This window comes from Heteronotia binoei, chromosome 4, assembly GCF_032191835.1.
Source record: "Heteronotia binoei isolate CCM8104 ecotype False Entrance Well chromosome 4, APGP_CSIRO_Hbin_v1, whole genome shotgun sequence".
In the NCBI taxonomy this organism is placed as follows: domain Eukaryota; kingdom Metazoa; phylum Chordata; class Lepidosauria; order Squamata; family Gekkonidae; genus Heteronotia; species Heteronotia binoei.
The window spans coordinates 106,124,339-106,146,007 of record NC_083226.1 but is presented as its reverse complement, the minus strand read 5'-3'; the positions used below and the strand labels follow the sequence as shown (position 1 = coordinate 106,146,007).

Below are 21,669 nucleotides of genomic sequence, written 5' to 3'. Positions count from 1 at the left end.
CATGTTTGTTTTTTTTTAACCAGGAGAGGCAGTCCAACCGGTATGAAGGCCCCTCACCATTAAGGATTTTGTAGGTTAAAACCAACCCCTTGAATTGGTGCTGGAAACTAATTGGGAGCCAGTGCAGCTGTCACAAGATATGGGTAACATGAACTGACCATGGAGATCTGGTCAACAGCCTGGTAGCTGCATTCTGGACTGCCTGCAGGCTTCAATGGTAGCTGTATGTAGAATGCATTACAGTAGTCCAATCTGGAGGTGACTGTTGCATGGATCACTGAGGCAAGGTCCAACTGGGACAAATAGGGGTCAAATTAGTGTCTTGGGGCAGATGGTAGAATGCAGTCTTTGCTACCATGGAAACATGTTTGTCCAGAGGAAGGGAAGAGTTAAGCTCTTTACAGCACCCTCTGCAGTGAGTTGGACTGTGTCAAGCGTTGGTAGTAAAGGCCTATCCTGTGTCCTGACCTTCCTCAGCCACATGACCTCCATTTTTGATGGCTTGAACTTCAGGCAGCTCTTCCACCATGGCATCCAGGCACAAGCAGGACATAGAGCTGGGTGTTGTCATTATATTGGTGGCACCCAATTCCATACCTCATGATGACATTCACTACAGAGCTCAATTTTAATTTCTCTTTCAGTATTACCATACTAATATTTTCTGGGAATATAGCAGCTTTTACTATCAGAATTGTTTAAAAGTGACTTGAAATTTTTAACAGCCTAGAATATAAATAGCTAAGTAGGAATAGACAAAATTGGAAATGGTTTTATATTATGCATTGCTATTTCTTCCAACTTAGACTCTATTCAGAGGAATGGAAAGAAGCAGATGCTAAATATTATCAAAGCATATTTGTGATCAGAGCATATATAGTTTTTTTAATTGAAACCATAGGTTGAAAACTGTAGTAGAAGAACTGATTCAGACGCAACAGATGCTTCTAAACAAGGAAGAGCTTATGTTGGAACTAGAAAAAAAGATTGAAGAATCTTCAAAAATCTGTGAAAGGAAATCGGAGTGAGTACTAGAAAGATGTTAAAATCTTGAAATTATAATATATCATGATTGGGTTTAGTATGTGAAATCTTTTAGAGTAATTTATATGTGTGCCAAAATAGTGCACTTTAACTTCTTATGCTTCTTGAAATTCTCAGACTCTTATTTGATGAGAACCAAAATAGGTTTAACCTTTGTGTATTTGTAATGATTGATAGAAAATAATAGTGGCCCATGTTGGATGGATATACTAGAATTAAGAGGTGCAGGTGGGCAGACCACAGGATATAGAACCAAAATTTTCTGATGTCTCTGTCCTCCCTTCCCAAGTGGGACATTAAAAGTAAAACCTCTGTGTGCTTGCAGTCAGATCTGCTTTATACCCATTAAAGGGAATCTGAGCAACTGCTTTCCTTGGGTGTTTTAGTAGCTTTCCTTTCACAAAGTGTGAAACTAGTCCTGTGCCAGGAACCTGCCTGTATACTGACACTTACATCACTCTTTTTCTTCTTCTTTTTGGTCTCTCTTGTGCCCCATTTCAGAACTCCTCCCCTTTCCCATTCACCTTTCCCTAGTATTCTTAGATTCCTGTTCCTTTCTCAAGGAATCTAACCACCCCCCACCTTGCAACAAATTTGCTGTTTGTAGTTTATTTTTGACAAGTATCCCTCAGGTAGAATTGGTTAGAATGTGTGTCTGATATTCAAACCTGCTGAGAAAAACATAAAACCACCAATTTTTTGTGAGGATTATTCTACGCAGTTCAAATTTGTGTTAACAATTTTTTTAGGTATCCTGTTGCAGGCATTTGTGAGAGAAATACATTAAACATGTATTATTCTGCATAGTTTTGACAGAAATGCTGCCCAGTTCTTTTCAAAGCTAATTTTGTCCTCTTCTTTTTAGTGTTGTGCTTCTCCTCAGTCAGAAGCAGGCACTGGAAGAACTGAAGCAAACTGTTCAGCAATTGAGATGCACCGAAGTCAAGTTTGCTGCCCAGAAAGAACTTCTAGAACAAAAAGTTCAAGAAAATGATGGGAAAGAGCCCCCACCTGTTGTAAATTATGAGGAAGATGCCAGATCAGTAACTTCTATGGTAAATCCTATGTTTATTATTCTGTGACATAATGTTGTACCATTTTCAAGGATTCGTGATTAACCCGTATTACAGTTGGAGACACACTCAATGGTGTTTTATTCCTTTGCTGAATATTATCCTGTCTTATAAGTTGTTTGAAAACTGATTAAAAACAATGAACAGTAGATTATTCTGTCATGCCCTCCTAATCACAGACTTTGTGGTCCAGTCTTTTATCTGCAAGATGCTTAAATGAGGCTACCCACAGACATTGTACGGGTCTTCACAGGAGCAATGAAACATACTAGCTTTTGAGTTAAAATAACATCCCTCCATGCTTGACTTGATAAGGCCTGAGTACATTCTTTGCCTGTTAGTAATCATGGAATGTTGAGGGTAGTTGAGTGCCAGTTAGGAGGAGGGGAAAAAGAAAAGCAGATGGGGACAGAGAAGTAGAAGAAATGAGCCTGATTAAGCTCACACAAGTTTATAGTATCTGGGAGGGGTGCAAATTTGAACTGAGTGAAGGGGAGATAGACATTAGTGAAATGTGGACTGTAATCTCCCATACCCTAATCCTGTTTTCCAAGTCCTACCTCAGCTACATAATGGGCCTGTTCAGACGCAGTTTAATCAGTTGTCACTGCTGTTTCCTACCATATTAAAAGTGGCTGATCAGACAGCAGCATCTGCCTCCCGGTAGTTAATCTTTGTAGTCCGCCCCCCCCCCCCCAATCCTTCTCCAAACTGGATTCTTTTGTTACCTGCTCCTTTGCGGTATTTTTTGAGTTATTTATTTATTTATTAAAGATTTCAGGTTTTCACGGCTGGTAACATCATTAGGGTTTGTAGAATCTTTCGGGATCAAGTGCCGTGTTCTACTGGAGAAAGTTTTCCTTCCAGACGTTTCGTTCTCAGCTGCGGAGAACATCCTCAGTGGCGTTGCAGCCGGAGCAGGCGCTCAGACCTTCTTGGCTGCTGCGCATTGAGTGGGGCCAGGGCTGCTGGAGAGCTGCTATTTCTACGCTGGAGGGTGTGTGATGAAAGGGCAATTGGTTTGTGGATGTGCCCATTGTTTGGTGGGGCTTCCTGGAAGGGTAGTGATAAGGAAACTGGCTGTTGAATGTGACCATTGTTCCGTGTTAATTGCTGGGAGGTTTGGAAGGGGTTTGAAGATAAGGAAGATGGTTGTTGACTGTGCTGATTCTGTGGAATTTGCTGGTTGTTCTGAGACTTTCTACCCTACAGACTATAAATTGCAGAAAGTCTCAGAACAACCAGCAAATTCCACAAAACAATCAGCACAGTCAACAACCATCTTCCTTATCTTCAAACCCCTTCCAACCCTCCCAGCAATTAACACGGAACAATGGTCACATTCAACAGCCAGTTTCCTTATCACTACCCTTCCAGGAAGCCCCACCAAACAATGGGCACATCCACAAACCAATTGCCCTTTCATCACACACCCTCCAGCCTAGAAATAGCAGCTCTCCAGCAGCCCTGGCCCCACTCAATGCGCAGCAGCCAAGAAGGTCTGAGCGCCTGCTCCGGCTGCAACGCCACTGAGGATGTTCTCCGCAGCTGAGAACGAAACGTCTGGAAGGAAAACTTTCTCCAGTAGAACACGGCACTTGATCCTGAAAGATTCTACAAACCCTAATGATATTTATTACTTTCAATTTATATCCCGCCCTCTCCGCAAGCGGACTCAGGGCGGCTTACAACATCATAAAATACAATCAATCCAATAAAACATATAAAACCATAATTTACTTATATCAATTTTAAAACCATTCTATAGCGCTGTTTCAGTACAGTATAGGCGGTATTGAATTTTTGACTGTGATCGCCAGCATTCTATAAGATATCGAGTGGCAGCCCTTTTTCAGTCAAACAGCAAAGGCCTGTTTAAACAGTTCGGTCTTACAGGCTCTGCGGAACGCAGACAAATCCTGCAGGGCCCTTATGGCTTCTGGAAGGGTGTTCCAAAGTTCTGGTGCTGCCACCGAAAAAGCCCTGGATCTCGTCACACACAGCCTGGCTTCTTTTGGGCTAGGGGCAGACAACAGAGTTGTCCAGTTTCATCTCGTAGTTGGTCCTCTTCTTCTTCCTTAAACTCCAGAGTAACTAACAGTGTAGAAGAAGACTATCCTCTTCCGGCTGGCATTTAATTGACACGTCTGTATTCAGGGAAGTGGAAGAAATGCTGTCGCCACTGAAATAGCACCAAACTAATATCTTGTTCTTAACTGTTTTAACTATTGAATATTGTGTTTTATGTTGAATATGTAATTTTAATATTTATTAATTTAATTATCTGTCGGGATTTTATGCTGTGAGCCACCCTGAGCCTGCTTCGGTGGAGAGGGCGGAATATAAATCAAATCAAATAAATAAAATAGTTTTCTCCATCTGGATGGTTCTCGACCAACTTCCGGATGTCTGAAAGCTGTCCCAGAGCAAAAGGAACTTCAGACATCCGGTTTATGGTCACCATTTTTTTTACCACTTAGTGCACATAACCGCATAATATTTTCTGATCCATTTGCATATGTGCACATGTACATTATGTGCTTATGTGCACAATCGTGGGGGAAACAAAAAAAAAAAGAACTGCATGGTGCTGTCATGTGGATGGCAGAAGACTGTTTCACCGCAGAGTTATTTGAATTGGCAGTATGGCAGTCTGATCGATAATATCCGGAACAAAGATATTCGGAACAGAACTAGGTCAGTTTAACATGGACTAAACACGCTGTGTGAACAGGGCCTCTGTAAGTTTTTTAAAATGTCTGATTTAAAATTAAGAGGTCAGGCAGGAGGATTAATTAGGTTTGAAGGGAAAATGCGTCATCTAATCCTAATTCTATTCCTGCCTCCAGTGACTCCTTAAACTCCAGAGTAACTAACAGTGTAAAATATATTGGAAATGGCTGAAAATAAGGTCAGGGTGCATGTCCTGTATAACACAAATGTGCTCAGTTTGACGCTTGTTAAGTGGCTTCTCTGTCAATTAGTCCAAACCTTAGCAGTCAGAATATTAGTGAGCATTAGCTCTGATAGCAAAGAAATGTAAACTTGTTCAGAGCCAGCATATCCATGATTAGATGCAAGGTTACAATGCACAGAAGGTGCCTGCCACTATCATTCCCTGTTGGTTTGCTCCTGGCCAGGGATCGCTGGTCTTCAGTTGGGTTTTAGACTCTTGTTAGCATGACAGTTATTGTTTTTTATATGCAAAAGAAGAGTATGCTAAACAAAGCTTTTGGATATATAATTAATTTAAAAACAATGTATTTGGATACAGAATTAATCAAAAACAGAAGGGTTAGCTTAGCTTCAACCTTGGCTGTGATCACAAGAGAAGAAATTGCTTTTCTATTTTGTATCATGGGCTACAAACCCAATAAGAAACTTAGTACTTGGCTAATTTTATCTGTGGCAAACCTCTCTGATATTATGTAAAACTGTGGAGTAAAACCAAAAAAGATTGATACAGGTGATTAAAGCTACAAAATTTACTGGTTCAGGAAAATTACTAGCATTGTGATGATTGTGCCAAATTGTTTTATTCAATAACTTCTCAGTCCCAAGTGCTAACCCTTTCAGGGGTGTCAAACTCATGTATTATGATGGCCGGATCTGACGTAAATAAGACCTTGTGTGTCATAAAATGTAATGTCAGGTAGTGGAGATATAAAGGACACAGACAAGCACAAAGTTCTTTTAAAAACTTAAAATATGCTTATAAGATTAGCACTCTTGCAATATTTTGTTATTTAACAATCTCTGATAACTGACACCTCTTGTTCTGACTTGCTGCATCAAAATCTGGAGACGATGGGTGCTTTCACACACACTAAATAACACACTTCCAATCCACTTTCAATGCAGTTTGCAATTTGATTTTATTGTGTGGAATGGCAAAATCCACTTGCAAATGGCCACAGAAGTGTAACTGCATTTTATTTAGCATGTGTGAAAGCGCTTAATGTCTGTGCTGTAGCAATCTTGAATATGTTGCTTAGGTGTTCAGGTGTGTGCAAGTTGCAAACCAACTTTTGATTTATTGACATTCATTACAGAAATCTCATGGTCAATGCTTTGAGCTTAAGAACCAGGAGAAAAAATTAAATGGTTGGATATTGTGAGCTTTTGTATGTATATTGCTTCATGTGTTCTCAGTCAATGGAGAAAATAGAGGCTTTGCTCTGTAGCTCTCGTGCGATTAAGCAAAGCAAGATGTGATGCAGAAGGAAGCAAGAGAGAGAGAAGGAAGCAGATGACAGTGAGTTGCTTGTGGGCCTGATAAGAGCTTTTCATGGGCCTGATCTGGCATTTGGGCCGCATGTTTGACACCCATGCTTTAATAAAAAGAATGTTGGAAGTGTGGGATGAAAGAAGCAGGGTTGATTGCTTTGACAGGGGAGGGACATTGGTGATGCTCTGCTTTCTGGGTCTAAACGCTATGGTAAAATCACCTCAAACTACAGAGTTTTGCCCAAAAACCAGAGTGTCACCAATGTGATGACATCACTTGCATGTGATGTCAGCAAGTCAGATTTGGTGGAGGGATATCCTCCTGCCAGGTAGTTGGGATCCCTTGCTCTCAGCTGGGGAATACGCAACAAAAAATGCAAGCTAGTGACCAGTTTACTAAGAAGTATATAGAAATCAGTCCAAATGTCCAAAACGTTTATTCAAGTCCCAAAGCAGTGTGGTGACAAGCCAATCGATTAAGTACTTGTTTCTTTCCAGTCTTCATCAGACCTGGGACCACTAACAAAAGAAAATATTATACAAAAATATCAGAAGGACATTCAGATACCACCAACCCTCTTCCAGTGAAAAAATATATCATACTTACATATTGATTCAATGATATGGATTTTTTACACAATTTTCAAAAAAGAGGGACACAGAGCGTCTCCAGCATCAATTTCACCTCGGCTACAGCTCAGTATGTGGCTTCTTGTGCACCCTAATGGTGCAACTAACATGTTTAAAAAGGCAAACATCTCATTTACAGCTGCCATTACATAAACCTCTTAAAGGTAAAGTAACATATTTCTAATGCAACATGCTAAAAGACACAAACACCACAAACTCTATCACAGCAGATACAACATACAAAATATTTCATACAAAGAATGTCAACTCCCATAATTTATACAAAATTCTGTTAACACACAGGCAAATTATGCACAGCACTCATAATATTATAAAGAAGACCATTCATAAAAAACATGTCAAATCATTGGTCATATTCAGTCCATATGGAGAAATGCAATTCAACTGGTGTATCCAGTATGCCTCTTTTCGCAGCAGAATCTTTTGCACGTCTTCATTTCTGTTTGTTCATATTTGTATAAGGTGAAAACACAAAAATCTTCACAGTCATGATTCATTTGCTTAAAATGGCTGACCATAGTAACTTCAATCACATGGTTCCTAAGTCTGTTCCTGTGTTCCAGAATACGTACTCTAAGGGCTCGAGTAGTGCTGCCAACATACCGTAGGCCACACCCACAGATGATCAAATACACAACACAGCGGTAACACACGTAGAGTAATGATTTAGACCAAATGGTCTAGTCTTTTCAGCAAAATAATACTCTTTGGCATTCATAGATAAATGACAAATTGCATACCTTTTACAAGCAAAGTGCCCTTTAAGAATATGCTTGACCGATTGGTATTCTCTAGATTTTACCAATTTATCCCTAATGGAAAAAGTGCGACGCAATCCTATTTGTGGTGGCATTTCACAGCCTCCAATATCACTTACAATGTGCCTAGTGTGTGTGAAACTTCTTAAAATATTTTCAATGAGAAAAATTTGACCACATATGTGTAAATATAATCTGTGTATCTATAACTGTCAGGGCTGTAGTGCTGCAAATTAGTCATGTGAGATAGGCTAAATGTGGGATATGAAGCATGAGTAAACTCCAGAGCTTGTATGTAGTCCAGGCTTGTACATGTATATTTACCTTCTGTTCCCAGGATATATTTAAATTTGAATGGGAAAACCTGCAAGAACATTTTCCACAAAAACCCAGTTCCCCACTTTTAACAACTCAAAGTTCAGGGGTTTCACTCTGACACCTTCCTTTTCTGATACATCTAGTCATATTAGTTGTGTTAAAGTCAAATGTTAAAATATTCAACAACTAACCAAGATGCCAGCTTTAACCAATGTTGATTAGTAATATACATAGAGACGATAGGACTTCTCCACTTATTCATCCTTCAGTGTGATATGTCATCATGTGTTAACAATGTCTTGTTACACTCTAAATGGGACAAAAAGTTATTTGGGATTACAGTTTTAAAAAATACAATGGGATTCCTTTTTTTTATGATAGGTTGATGAGAAATTGTTTGAGTTTCCCAGATGTCAATTTAAAATATAGTGTTAACTTCAATTAGCTCCGTGAGCCTTATGGGCTCTTATTCCCCTCCCCAAATATATTAGATTTCAAGAAATCTCAGTCTTTAAATCTAATGTGCATTGAAAAAGATGAGCCCACACAATGAAGGATGTTTGTATCTGTAACAGGGAAGTTTTTTTGTTGAAAAAAAAAAATTCACTTTCAGGGCAGAAATAGCACTAACAGGTTGAAATGTTCTCCCAATTATTGTGATTTCTAATGCCAGATTTATGTCTGTTTTTACTGACTGCACGCGACTATATGCCCATGAAAGTTTATGCCCAGAATGAAACGTTGATGGTCTTGAAGGTGCCGTTGGCCTCAGACTTTGTTCTACTGGAAAGACGAGAAGGGAGTCCTAGATAATATAGATGCTGTTTGACTAGAATTGAATAGTAGTATATATAGAGACCTTTTCACCTTACATTCTCCTGAGCAATGGGACTTCACAGCACAAACAACAGTAATCAGAACTGGAATGCTTCTGTCAGATACTGGCTTAAACTTTTCATAAGGGAATGATTGTATTCAGCTCATTGTTTGTTCCCTCTCTTCTACAACACCAGTTGTTAGAACATAGAAGAGCCATGCTGTATCAGGCCAATAGTTCAACATCTCCAGTGTTCTGTCCCTCACAGTGATCAAGCAGTTGCCTTGGAAGATAAACAGAGCATAATAAGCCAAGCCCTTTGATGCTACCTTCTAGCAGTGGTATTCAGATGTCTGCTGCCCTGAATATGGAGGTTCCCTTTAATTGCCATAATTACTAGCCATTACTGGAATGTAAAATTGATATTTGAGATGTGGGGCTCTGTCCTGTGCATTCCTTGGACAGCAAAGGTAACAAACAAGCAAGTATTGGAGCACATAAAACCAGACATGCCATTGGAAGGAAAAGTCACAAAACTGTAACTGACATTCAAGAACGCACTAAAAAAAAGCAATTATGCTTGGATTATTAGTGGCAAAAGAAAATCAGGCCACAGAAGAGCACAGTGGCTAAACATCGTAAAAGTCAATACCACTCTGAGCATGGAACAACTCAAATAGTACAAGATTAAAAACATGGAGAGAACTGCCCCGTAGAATCACCAGGGCTGAACATGACTGAATGGTTAACAATAACAACTTCCTTTTAAAACATACAGACTTGTGGTTATCTCTGCATCTACTAGTGATGAACCACAGTGTATCTGCTCACTGAGTAAAGAAGCAGTTCCTTTTGTCCATCCTTGACCTATTCACCTGAGTTGTAGTATTATGGGAGAGAGAAAACAGTTTCCCTACTGGAAAATCTCAGATTCTTCAGCCTTTTCTCATAGGAATGGTACCCGAGCCCCTTAATCATCTTGATTAGCTTCTTTATTTTTTACAGCTCTGCAGTACATTTTTGGAGATACAGCACGCAAAACCATTCACAATATTCCAAATACGGTTGCCTCATATAGATCTATGCAGGGGTATTAGAATATTGACATTTTTATTTTCAAATCTTCTAATAATGCCCATCATGGAGCGTGCCTTTTTTTTTTTTTGCCACCACTACACACTGAGTTAACATTTTCCACATGCTATCCAATACCAAAATCTTTCAATCTTGATACCATATATTTGAAACGAGGATTTTTTGTTCTAGTGTGCATCACTTTACACTTACCAGCATAGCATAGTCTGCATCAACACATGTTTCAGTAGTTTGTATCCAGCTACCAGTGGAAAAAAGGCATATGGCATTTTTCTGCATTGTCCATTCATGTAGTGCTTTCCAAATCCTGGGAAGGTGATTCAGACCCTACATAGTTTTGCATATTTTTAGACATGCAAAGTGGATTTAAATTTAAACATCACCATATTAGTGTAACTGTAAAAGTAAAACTCCAAATCTAATAAATAGAATTTATAAGATGAATATATATGGGCTAATATACAGTACGTGGAGCTCACTGCTAGCTAAAATGGGATGATTTAAAGAAGAATTGTGATTTAATTCATATGTTCTTAGAATATTTATTCATAACGTTAGTCCTTACCTGCTGAAACAAAGTACTCCTTTTGGGGATGGCCATAGATAAACCAGCATCTTTATGGTAGTTCTTAGTTCTGAAAGTAATTTTTACTTAAGTCATTTAAGTAGGGTTTATGATATCATTTACATTGAGATCTGTGTAGCAACAAACCAATTTCACTCATAGACTTTATTTTTAAAAACATTAATATGCAATGTTGACATTCAAATAAATGATCTTTCTTTGTTTTATTTTATGTATTAGAATACGTATCTTACTTTTACAGCAAAGAAACCATTCTGAAGATGGGTTATACAAAACCAAAACAAAATAAGCTACCAGTCAAAAAGTCAGTCTCCAGTTTCTGAGTTAGCACCATTTAATGGCACATTTATAAGTATGATGGTCATTACAACTTATCATTTCCACCAGCAAAATCCTCTTAAGGGAGACTGTTTTGAACAAACAGTAAAAAAAATGCGAGCTTGGTGGACTTCATTTTGGAAAGAATTTCAGAGCTATGGCATTGCTGTAGAGAAGTTGCTTTCTTGTACTTCACATTGTGGTGGGGGGGACGCCTCAAAATTTAGTGCTTGGGCAGATCTGAATGAGTAATCCTTAAAGTGTTCTGATTCCAGATTATCTAGGACTCTAAATGTTACAACTTGCCATTTGAATTAGGGCCAAGAACTACCTAGCAACCAGTGTACATGGACAAAAAAGGAATCATGTTCTTCTAATGGCATTCCCTTCCTAACTGGTAGCTACATTCTGGAACAGTTGTTGTTTCTGTACAAAGACAGCCCCACTTACAATACAATGCAGTAGTATAGTCTAAACTAGGGATGGGTATGAACAGGCTCACAAGCCAAAATTCAGTACAAACGTGGGCTAGTTTGGAATTTAGGAATTGATTTTCTGGGAAGGCACCTTCCCTGAACATTTACCTGCCTTTTTGCTGTTTAGAGCCAGCCATTTAAACCTAACAGCAAGTGGTGCGGGGTCTTCTATTCATCTGTTAGGTTTAAATGGCTGGCTTCAAAGGAAGGGGGAAGCAGAACTGACGTATTAAATGGTTTGCGTCCATTTAAATGTAGCAGCTCATCAGGTCCTTCCAAGGCAGTCCCCACCTCCTTTCTCCCTGTCGTGGCAAGTCATGGCTGGAGAAAAAGAAATCAAACTCACTAGATCAATTTGGTTCAGGTGGGTTGGGGGGGGGAGCATTTGGGCCCATTCAGTTCAGGGGTTGGTTTGTGGACCAACCCCAAACAAACTGCCCTTATAAATTTTGTGCCTACCCCTAGTCTGGTCATCATTAAGACATGTGTAACTGTGGCTAGGTTCCTCCTCTCTAGGAAGGGATGCAAATAGCACCCATGGTTACAGGTGCCACCTGGCCATCCAGGAGTAGTAGCGGGTATAGGGGAGCTACAAACCAACTGCAATATAACACCTACTTGCTTTTTAGTTACGTATAAAACAAGTTATTATTTATTTATTTTGTAGATTTATATTCCACCCTTTTCCATAACGAGCTCAGGGCAGATTACAGGCATAATAAAATAGTTAAAACCAACATTAAAATAATAAAACAGTCAAAAACAAACACATCAAGATAAAATGCCACATTAAAACAGTCAAACCAGCAGAATTAATAAATAAAAAATAGATCTAAAAAAATATGGCAATAAAAACAAGTTGAGCCAGTTGAAAGAGCCAGAGCATAATAGCTCATAACACAAACAGCTGTCTAAAATTATATTAACAAAACAGGCCCTAGGCTTGGAGTGGATTATAAAATCAAGTGAGTCTTTGGAGATGGCATGTAATGTCAAAATAAATAAAATGATTAAAATGAAACCTCTTGGATAAAAGTCTGTGTAAAGGGCTGTTTTGGCTTAATACCTTAAAGAGTAAGATGGGTTCCAAGTGAGTCTTGAGGAGGGCATTCCAATGGCAAGCTGTCACTGCTGGAGAGCCAATTTGGTATAGTGGTTAAGTGTGCGAACTCTTATCTGGGAGAATCGGGTTTGATTCCCCACTACTCCACATGTACCTGCTGGAATGACCTTGGGTCAGTTATAACTCAGAGCAGTTAATTTCAGAGCTCTCTCAGCCCCATTTACCTCACGGGGTGTCTGTTGTAGAGGGGAAGGGAAAGGAGATTGTAAGCTGCTCTAAGACTCCTTCGGGTAGTGAAGGGTTGGCTATAAATCCAGTCTCCTTCTCCTCCTCTAGTTGCCCTCTGCTTTAACTCTGCAGGTGGGGGCACAGAGAGCAGGGCTTGAAAAGAGGATTTTAACTGGTAGACTGGACAGTGTGGGAGGAGAAGGTCCTTCAAGTACCCTGGCCTCAGACTTACTTGATAGGAAAGAACCAGCACTTTGAATAATGACTGAAAACAGATGGGCAGCCAGTGGAGATATTTCAGTACAATCCTCCAGCAGTTCCCTAACACCACCTTCTGGAACTGGTAAGCTGAATAAGGGTGAATCCACCGAAACACAGTATGTCCTAGTCTGCCAGCCTCTCTAGAAGGATACAATGGTCAGTAGAATGAAAACTGCTGACAGGTCCAGAAAAATCAACAGGTATATCAGTCACTTTTCTCATCAGTCACCTTTCTGAATACCTTTCAGAACTTTTATTACTCCCCCAAATCAGATGCAGATTTCTTACCATGTGAAACTTGCGTTCTTCCCATGAGCTTTTTAGGAGACGCATGAATTATAGGAAGATAAGAGCACCATAACTGAAATAAGCAATGGCCAATTTCAGAACATATTCTAAAATGGGCTTCCGCTGGAAATAGGGGCCATCCTATTCTCTGTTTTTAGGAGTAGCTGTAAAACCTATATATGAGAGCCTTTGAGATATAGGTTGCTAGGATACAAGTATCTTCTGGAAATCGATGCTAGCATAGTTCATAAGGATAGATTAGTCATTCTTCTTGTCTTCCAGCCATCTAGTTCCCCAGTGGGCACCCTCTCTGAGTTGGCAGAGGTACTGTCAGTGGTACAGGAAACTCCTAGACTGATCATTCTGTAGGGAATTCAACATTCTTTCCAACAATACCTTGTTGGGACCAGCCCAAGATGTTACTACTACTACTACTTTGTAGTTTTCTTCCTCAATGTCTCCTTCCTCCTTCGGCGGCATCATCTCCTTCCTCCTTCGGCGGCATCATCTCCTTCCTCCATCTTCATCAACTTCTCTACTGTATTTTAACTTCTTTAATACTCACTTTAATACTCCACCCCCACCCCCAAGTGACCAAGGTTTTGCAGTTTTGCATGGCAGTATCACTGTTGGTCTTGAAGCTTTTCCTCTTCCATGCACATCAACAGATCATTTACAGTACCTTTATAGGTATTTATTTTTGGCAACAATGACAAAAAAAGAAATGTGGGTTGGAGTGGATAAGGTGTAGCTCTGTTCCTCCTGAGGTTTCTGCAGGTGAAACATGGAAGCTTAAATCAACCTGTCGTTTCCCCCAGAGTTCCTCAGGGTGTGCTCCATCCAGTCCATTCTTATGAATTTGTACATATGTACATATGAAGCTGCCTTATACTGAATCAGACCCTCGGTCCATCAAAGTCAGTATTGTCTACTCAGACTGGTAGCGGCTCTCCAGGGTCTCAAGCTGAGGTTTTTCACGCCTATTTGCCTGGACCCTTTTTAGTTGGAGATGCCAGGGATTGAACCCGGGACCTTCTGCTTATCAAGCAGATGCTCTACCACTGAGCCATCATCCCTCCCCCAATTTGGTAACAAGTACAGCTTGTTGTGCCTGGCCAGTTTCAACTCGTTCAAGCTGTCCATCCCATGTCTGCTCCCTTTCCACTTCTCCATCTATTTAAAATACTACATTTGACTTTTACATCATTTTGTGCATACTACCACAATATACCATGATGATGTCTTAAAATATGCAGTGGGATCCACAAAGAGAATAAATAAAAAGGAAAGCATAAAAAGGTATTTAAATATAGGCTTCCAAGAAGGGAGTGGGGAGCATTTTAAAAGACTCGGCTTTGTTTCTAAAGGTGTTGGAAGAGAATAGCTCTTTGCTGCAAAGCTGCAGCTCCTATCCAAAGAATGCCAAGCTAGAGGCAGGCAAATGAGGCTGGAGCATTCTGGAATCTTCCGTTGGAATCCAATCCTGCCCTGGATGTTATAAATTCCTTGACTCCCAAATTGTGACTAGCCCAACAAATGAAAGAGGTCACACCCTGGATTTAATCTTTTGCAGTGAATCTTTGAGGGAAGGTAGGATTTCAGGGCTGGAGATTTTGACGATTACCTAATTAAAACCAAGGTGAATGTGGACGTGACAACCCACAGGAAAGGGACCCCAGTTAAAATGGTCCACCTTTGGAGGTTCATGAATTCTACTGGATTCCAGAATAGTCTGAGGGATTTTAGGATTCCAGACTTGTCTTTTGCTGAGACTGCCATGGAAATTAGGAATATAAAGCTCTTTGAACCTATTGACAAGGCTACCCCTTGCCAACCTCTCCATCCCATGGGATGAAACACAGTCCCCTACTTTACCAGAACATGTTTGGGAGATGTCTAGAGCAGCACTGGCAGAGAACTTGTATTGAATCTGACAGATCATGCTATAGAGCACATTGTAAGACCTATGAAGGGGCAGTGACAGCAGCAGTGAAAGGTTACTTCTCTATTGTTGCATTAGCTAGTTCATTTTCATCCTAATTGTTCACAGAAAATCAGCATTTGCTGATGGCTAAATGTGAGCCTCTAATGTCCCATGAACAGACAGTTATGATACTTTTGCCAAGTTTTTTGCTGATGAAATATAGAGAATATGCTCTGATCTGGATGTTGCTTATTGGTACCCCAGGAAAAGTGTCTAATTATGCACCGCCTGGCTACTTATAGATCATTTTGACCCAGTTTCCATGATGGATGTGTAGACAAGATCCTAGGATCTATGAAGATGACTACTTGTACCCTGGATGTTTGCCCATCCTGGCTGCTAAAATAAAATCATGTAAGGACCACATAAGCAAATACTTAGCATCTATTATAAACAAGCCACTAACTCAGAGCTCCTTCCCAGGGCTACTCAAAGAAGCAGCTATTTGTCCACTACATTAAAAAAAAAAATCCCTGCAAAAAAATGATGTGGCCAATTATCACCTGGTTTCTAATCTACTTTCTGCAAAAAAAAAAAAAAAAAAAGATTAAGTGAGCAGTAGCAAACCAACTCCAAGTCTAGACCAGGGGTGTTGAACTCATTTGTTATGAGGGCCGGATTTGACATAAATGAGACCTTGTTGGTCCGGACCATGTGTGTCATAAAATGTAATACCAGGTAGCAGACATATAAACTTTATAAAGGGCACAAACACAAAGATATTTTTTTACTTAAAATAAAACATACTTAAAACATTAGCACGCTTGCAATATTTTGTTTTACAGTCTCTGATAAATGTCACTTCTTGCTGTGAATTACTGCATCAAAAACTGCAATCAATGTGCTGTACCAATCTTGAATATGCTATTCAGGTGTTGTTCAGGTGTGCACATCTGTAAGTTGCAGACCTACTTTTGATTTATTGACATTCATTACAGAGATCTCATGGTCAGAGATCTCATGGACCCAGAGGAAAACCTGAAGCAGCTGGGCATTGTGAGCTTTTGTACAGAAGTTGCTTCATATGCTAGTCAAGAACATGTGAAGACACCATGGCACAGACTGAGGGCTATGTGATTGTCTACAAAACTATAGTTTCCCCCAGAAAAATAACTACAACTCCTATGTGGCAGTGCAAGAACAGAGAGACAACCATGGACAATGGTCAGTATCAGCCTACAATCTTGGAAGCCTAAATTCAAGAAAATGTAAAAGGATAATCAAGGGAAATTTGCTGGATAAACCTGGGCTGGACACACACTCTGACTTGTTATTTCTTTTCTAAATAGTTCACATGTTTTCCTATTGAGAAAGACTGGAGGACATGAATACAGTGAAAAGAGGAGAGGAACCCAGTCGCACCCATAACAACACCCATCACATGTGTTGAACTGGTTCAAATCATTCATCATCAATCAGACTCAGAGTTGCGGTTGGAAACCATTATTGTTATTGGTGTGGGTTCCACAGGGCAGTTCTACCCCCATGGTTTTCAATCTCTATGTAAAGGCTTTAGGACAAATAATTTGTAGTTTGGGGACTGGTTGTCAGCAATATGTATATATTTTATTTACATCATTTTTAGTCTACTTTTTTCACTTAGACTGAACAGTGAGTCAATATAATTGACCGTATAGGGTATTTAATAAACACGGGTGTCAGACTCATTTGTTATGAGGGCCGGATCTTTCATAAATGAGACCTTGTCGGGCCAGGCCATGTGTATCATAAAATGTAATGCCAAGTAGCAGATACAGACAAACACAAAGATTTTTTTTTTAAAAAAAAACTTCAAATAAGCCATGCTTAAAACATTAGCATTCTTGCAATATTGTTTATTTAACGGTATCTGATTACTAACACCTCTTGTTCTGGATTATTACATCAAAAACTGGAGACAATGTCTGTGCTGTAGCAATCTTTATGCTGTTTAGGTGTTGTTCAGTTGTGCATCTGTAAGTTGCAAACCGACTTTTGATTTGCTCATGGGTCTGATAGGATCCTTCCAGGGGCCTGATTTGGCTCCCAGGTCACATGTTTGACACCCTCGCAATAAACAATATAATACAACTTAGTGTGTAGAACCAATTAAAAAATCTAAAAACAGAACTCAAGCCATACATAAGTCCCAACACGACACATTAAATGATACAAAAATTTCATAGTAGGATCCTACTTTCAGTAAGCTAAACACAGTAGTATAGACTACAGTTCCCAATAATTTGTGACTAATTTAAAACAGTGGAACTCTATAGAAAAGATGTCCTGAATTATTCAGTTTTGTATAGTTTGTGGAAAACCAAGAGAATGGGAGCTTTCCTGACCTCCTCAGGTGGGCCATTCCATAAGAAGGCACGTGTATTGACAGTTGTTGATTTTTCCTATTTGCAAATCAGCTCCTACAGAAGACCTTGCTCAGATGAGCAAAGTTGTTATGGTGATGCATAGGAGGAGAGGTGAACCTGCAAACATGAAAGTCCAAGGCCATGATAGATCTTTTTTTCAGATCTCTTGGTGATGCAGTAGAGGTCCTATAACACTGCCTGGGTATGGCAGTTAACTGGCTAAAAGTGAACAAATTGAAACTAAACCCTGAAAACACAGAGGCAAAGCTTGTTGTGCTGCTGAATGGACTAAGCATCCACTTGTGATCCACCTTGAGCCCATTCATGGAGAGGGTGGAATATAAATTTGAAAAATAAAATAACAAAATGAGGCAATCTTGAAGGACATTGTTCTCCCCACTTCTGGTGGAGATCAAGTGATCCTTGCTGACTCAGTTTGGTGTAGTAGTTAAGTGTGAGGACTCTTATCTGGGAGAACTGGGTTTGATTCCCCACTAATCCACTTGCACCTGCTGGAATGGCCTTGGGTTAGCCATAGCTCTGGCAGAGGTTGTTCTTGAAAAGGGCAGCTGCTGTGAGAGCCCTCTCAGCCCCACCCACCTCACAGGGTGTCTGTTGTGGGGGAGGAAGGTAAAGGAGATTGTGAGACGCTCTGAGACTCTTTGGAGTGGAGGGCGGGATATAAATCCAATATCTTCTTCAGTTAAAAGCCTTGTGGTCAGACTGGATCCAGCTTTATTACTGGAGAAACAAGTTAATGCAGCTGTAAAAAAGGCTTTCTGCCAACTTAGCCTAGCCCACAGGATGTCCCTTTACCTTGATATGGCTGACCTGGCCACCTGGATCCATGCCATGGTAACGCTGAGACTGGACCATTGTAATTCTCTGTATATTGGTCTCCCCTCCAAATGACTTGGAAGCTCAACAGGTTCAGCATGATATGGCTTGGCTATTAAGTGGAGCTAGATGGAGCTTGAATATTACTCCTATTCTGCAGATGCTTCAGTCACTCCTCATTTGTTACGGGCTCAGTTTAAGGTACTATCTATCACAAAGCCTTTCATGGCTTTGGCCGCTCTTATATGTGGGACCACCTCTCTCCCTATGCTTCTTTGTGACAACTTCATTCATGTCAGCAAAGGCTTCTACAAGTGCCAGCCTGCAAATGAGCAAAATCAATACCTGCTCATACATGTGCTTTCTTTGTTGTGGCTCTCGCTTTGTGGAATGGCATGCCCAAGGAGATCAGGAAATCTCTTACTCTCCTGACTTTATGCAAACGATGCAAAACTAAACTATCGAAGAGGGTTTTCTGTGTGGATAATAGGGTCATACTTACACAATGGTTCTCAATCTTACTTGGATAAATGATTGGGAATGTAGTCTATACTGCTGTGTATAGCTTATTGAAAGTTGGATCGTATTAGGTAATTTCTGTACCTCTTAATGTGTCATGTGCCATCGAAATAGAGGGGCACCAAAGAAGAGGTACAAGGACTCCTTGAAGAAATCCCTTGGCAGCTGTCACATCAACCATCACCAGTGGTCTGACCTAGCCTCAGATCGCAAAGCATGGAGGCACACCATCCACCAAGCTGTCTCTTCCTTTGAGAACGCACGCATAGCTGGTCTTGAAGACAAAAGGAGATTGAGGAAGAATTGCACTGCTACAGCACCAACCCCAAATCAGACTTTTCCCTGCAGCCACTGTGGCCGGATCTGCCTGTCCCGCATTGGTCTTGTCAGCCACCAGCGAGCCTGCAACAGACGTGGACTACTGCACCCTTCTTAAATCTTCGTTCGCGAAGTCAAGCCGAGAGAGAGAATGTGTCATGTTAATACATATGATATGCTTCTGTACTTTGTGATGATTCCAGACTTCTAAAATCCACCCCCTGTTGTTTTTTAATCTCTAAAAAGGAAATGAGCAGCAGAAAATTCATTAATGGATGTCATGGTGCCTATGGCCTCACAGTGGCAGCTGGTGTTACAGAAAGTAGTTGGCATTACTTTTAAGGCATATACATTTAAGTATGGAAAAGTTTAAAATCAGTGGTCAAAATTCTAATATGTGCTGGCATAAGCTGATGGAAGTGGACTTTTTCTGCCTTGCCTTTCCTACAGCAGCAGTTTATGCGCCACAAAATGGTAATACTGACCTGCAATACTCCCCTTAAGCTGTGGAGTCTTTTGAGCAAAAATTCTTTGTGAGCTTCTGGCATTGAAGTTGTGAGCAAGCGGCTTGGCTAATGCACAAATTAGTTTGCTCTGGGGCTATCTTTTCTGAGCTAAGACAAAAATGTGCAAGCTTGAGGTGGAAAAATGGAGCTAGCTCACACTAACTCAGCTTAGAGGGAACACTGCTTACCTGCATGGGTGCTGCTCAGAGGAGGGAAGTCATGTTTCTGTGCTTTTGAGAGGTGATGTCACTTGGTTTTCTCTCAGTGCAGCAGCTTTTATTATGTGACATTTCATGTATACGGGTCCCCCAGTGTCATCTTTGTGGGGTTCACACAGCTGCTGAGGGAAAGGGTAGATGGGAGAAGTCTGATATGCAGGCCTCTGGCACTGCATTGAATTCAGACAAATGAGAAAAATCACTGTTGCTCATACTGGATTTAACTGAGAAAATGGCATTAACATAAGAACATAAGACAAGCCATGTTGGATCAGGCCAATGGCCCATCCAGTCCAACACTCTGTGTCACACAGTGGCCAAATTTTTTTTTTATACACACACACACACACACACAGATACACACAAACGCACACTGCGGCTAATAGCCACTGATGGACCTCTGCTCCATATTTTTATCTAACCCCCTCTTGAAGCTGTCTAAGCTTGTAGCTGCCACCACCTCCTTTGGCAGTGAATTCCACATGTTAATCACCCTTTGGGTCAAGAAGTACTTCCTTTTATCCGTTTTAACCTGACGGCTCAGCAATTTCATTGAATGCCCATGAGTTCTTGTATTGTGAGAACTCTTTCTCTGCTTTCTCCATCCCATGCATAATTTTGTAAACCTCTATCATGTCACCCCGCAGTCAATGTTTCTCCAAGCTAAAGAGCCCCAAGAGTTTTAACCTTTCTTCATAGGGAAAGTGTTCCAACCCTTTAATCATTCTAGTTGCCCTTTTCTGGACTTTCTCCAATGCTATAATATCCTTTTTGACGTGTGGTGACCAGAATTGCACACAGTATTCCAAATGAGACCGTACCATCGATTTGTACAGGGGCATTATGATACTGGCTGATTTGTTTTAAATTCCCTTGCTAATAATTCCCAGCATGGTGTTGGCCTTTTTTATTGCAATCGCATACTGTCTTCACATTTTCAGTGAATTATCTACCACGACCCCAAGATCTCTCTCTTGGTCAGTCTCTGCCAGTTCACACCCCATCAACTTGGATTTGTAGCTGTGATTCTTGACCCCAATGTGCATTACTTTGCACTTGGCCACATTGAACCGCATCTGCCACGTTGACGCCCACTCGCCCAGCCTCAACAGATTCCCTTTGGAGTGCCTCACAATCCTCTCTGGTTCTCACCACCCTGAACAATTTAGTGTCATCTGCAAACATGGCCATTTCACTGCTCACTCCCAACTCCAAATCATTTATGAACAAGTTAAAGAGCATGGGACCCAGTACCGAGCCCTGCGGCACCAACTGCTTACCGTCCTCCACTGCGAAGACTGCCCATTTATACTCACTGTATGTTTCCTATTAATTAGCCAGTTTTTGATCCACAAGAGGACCTGTCCTTTTACTCCATGACTCTCGAGCTTTCTAAGGAGCCTTTGATGAGGAACTTTATCAAAAGCTTTCTGGAAGTCAAGGTAAACAACATCTATTGGGTCTCCTTTGTCCACATGTTTGTTCACCCCCTCAAAGAACTGTAACAGGTTAGTGAGGCAAAATCTTCCCTTACAGAACCCATGCTGAGTCTTCCTCAATAACCTGTGTTCATCAATGTGCCTACTCATTCTGTCCTTGATAATGGTTTCTACGAACTTTCCCGGTATTGAAGTCAGACTGACTGGCCTATAATTTCCCGGATCTCCTCTGGAACCCTTTTTAAAGATGGGGTGACATTTGCTACCTTTCAGTCCCCTGGAACGGAGGCAGATTTCAGT

The 21,669-nt window shown here is 40.5% G+C and overlaps 1 protein-coding gene and 1 non-coding gene across 2 annotated transcripts in view; one reads left to right on the top strand and one right to left on the bottom strand.

Moving 5' to 3' along the window:
* FER (FER tyrosine kinase) overlaps positions 1-21,669 on the top strand; it is a 295,373-nt gene that overhangs the window by 48,566 nt on the left and 225,138 nt on the right. The window contains exons 9-10 of the mRNA XM_060235624.1: positions 902-1,024; positions 1,910-2,099. Coding sequence (XP_060091607.1) covers positions 902-1,024; positions 1,910-2,099 — 313 coding nt within the window. The remainder of the gene's footprint in view (positions 1-901; positions 1,025-1,909; positions 2,100-21,669) is intronic.
* Positions 14,208-14,282, bottom strand: TRNAI-GAU (transfer RNA isoleucine (anticodon GAU)). The gene has a single exon. It is a non-coding gene; the product is annotated as a tRNA-Ile (tRNA).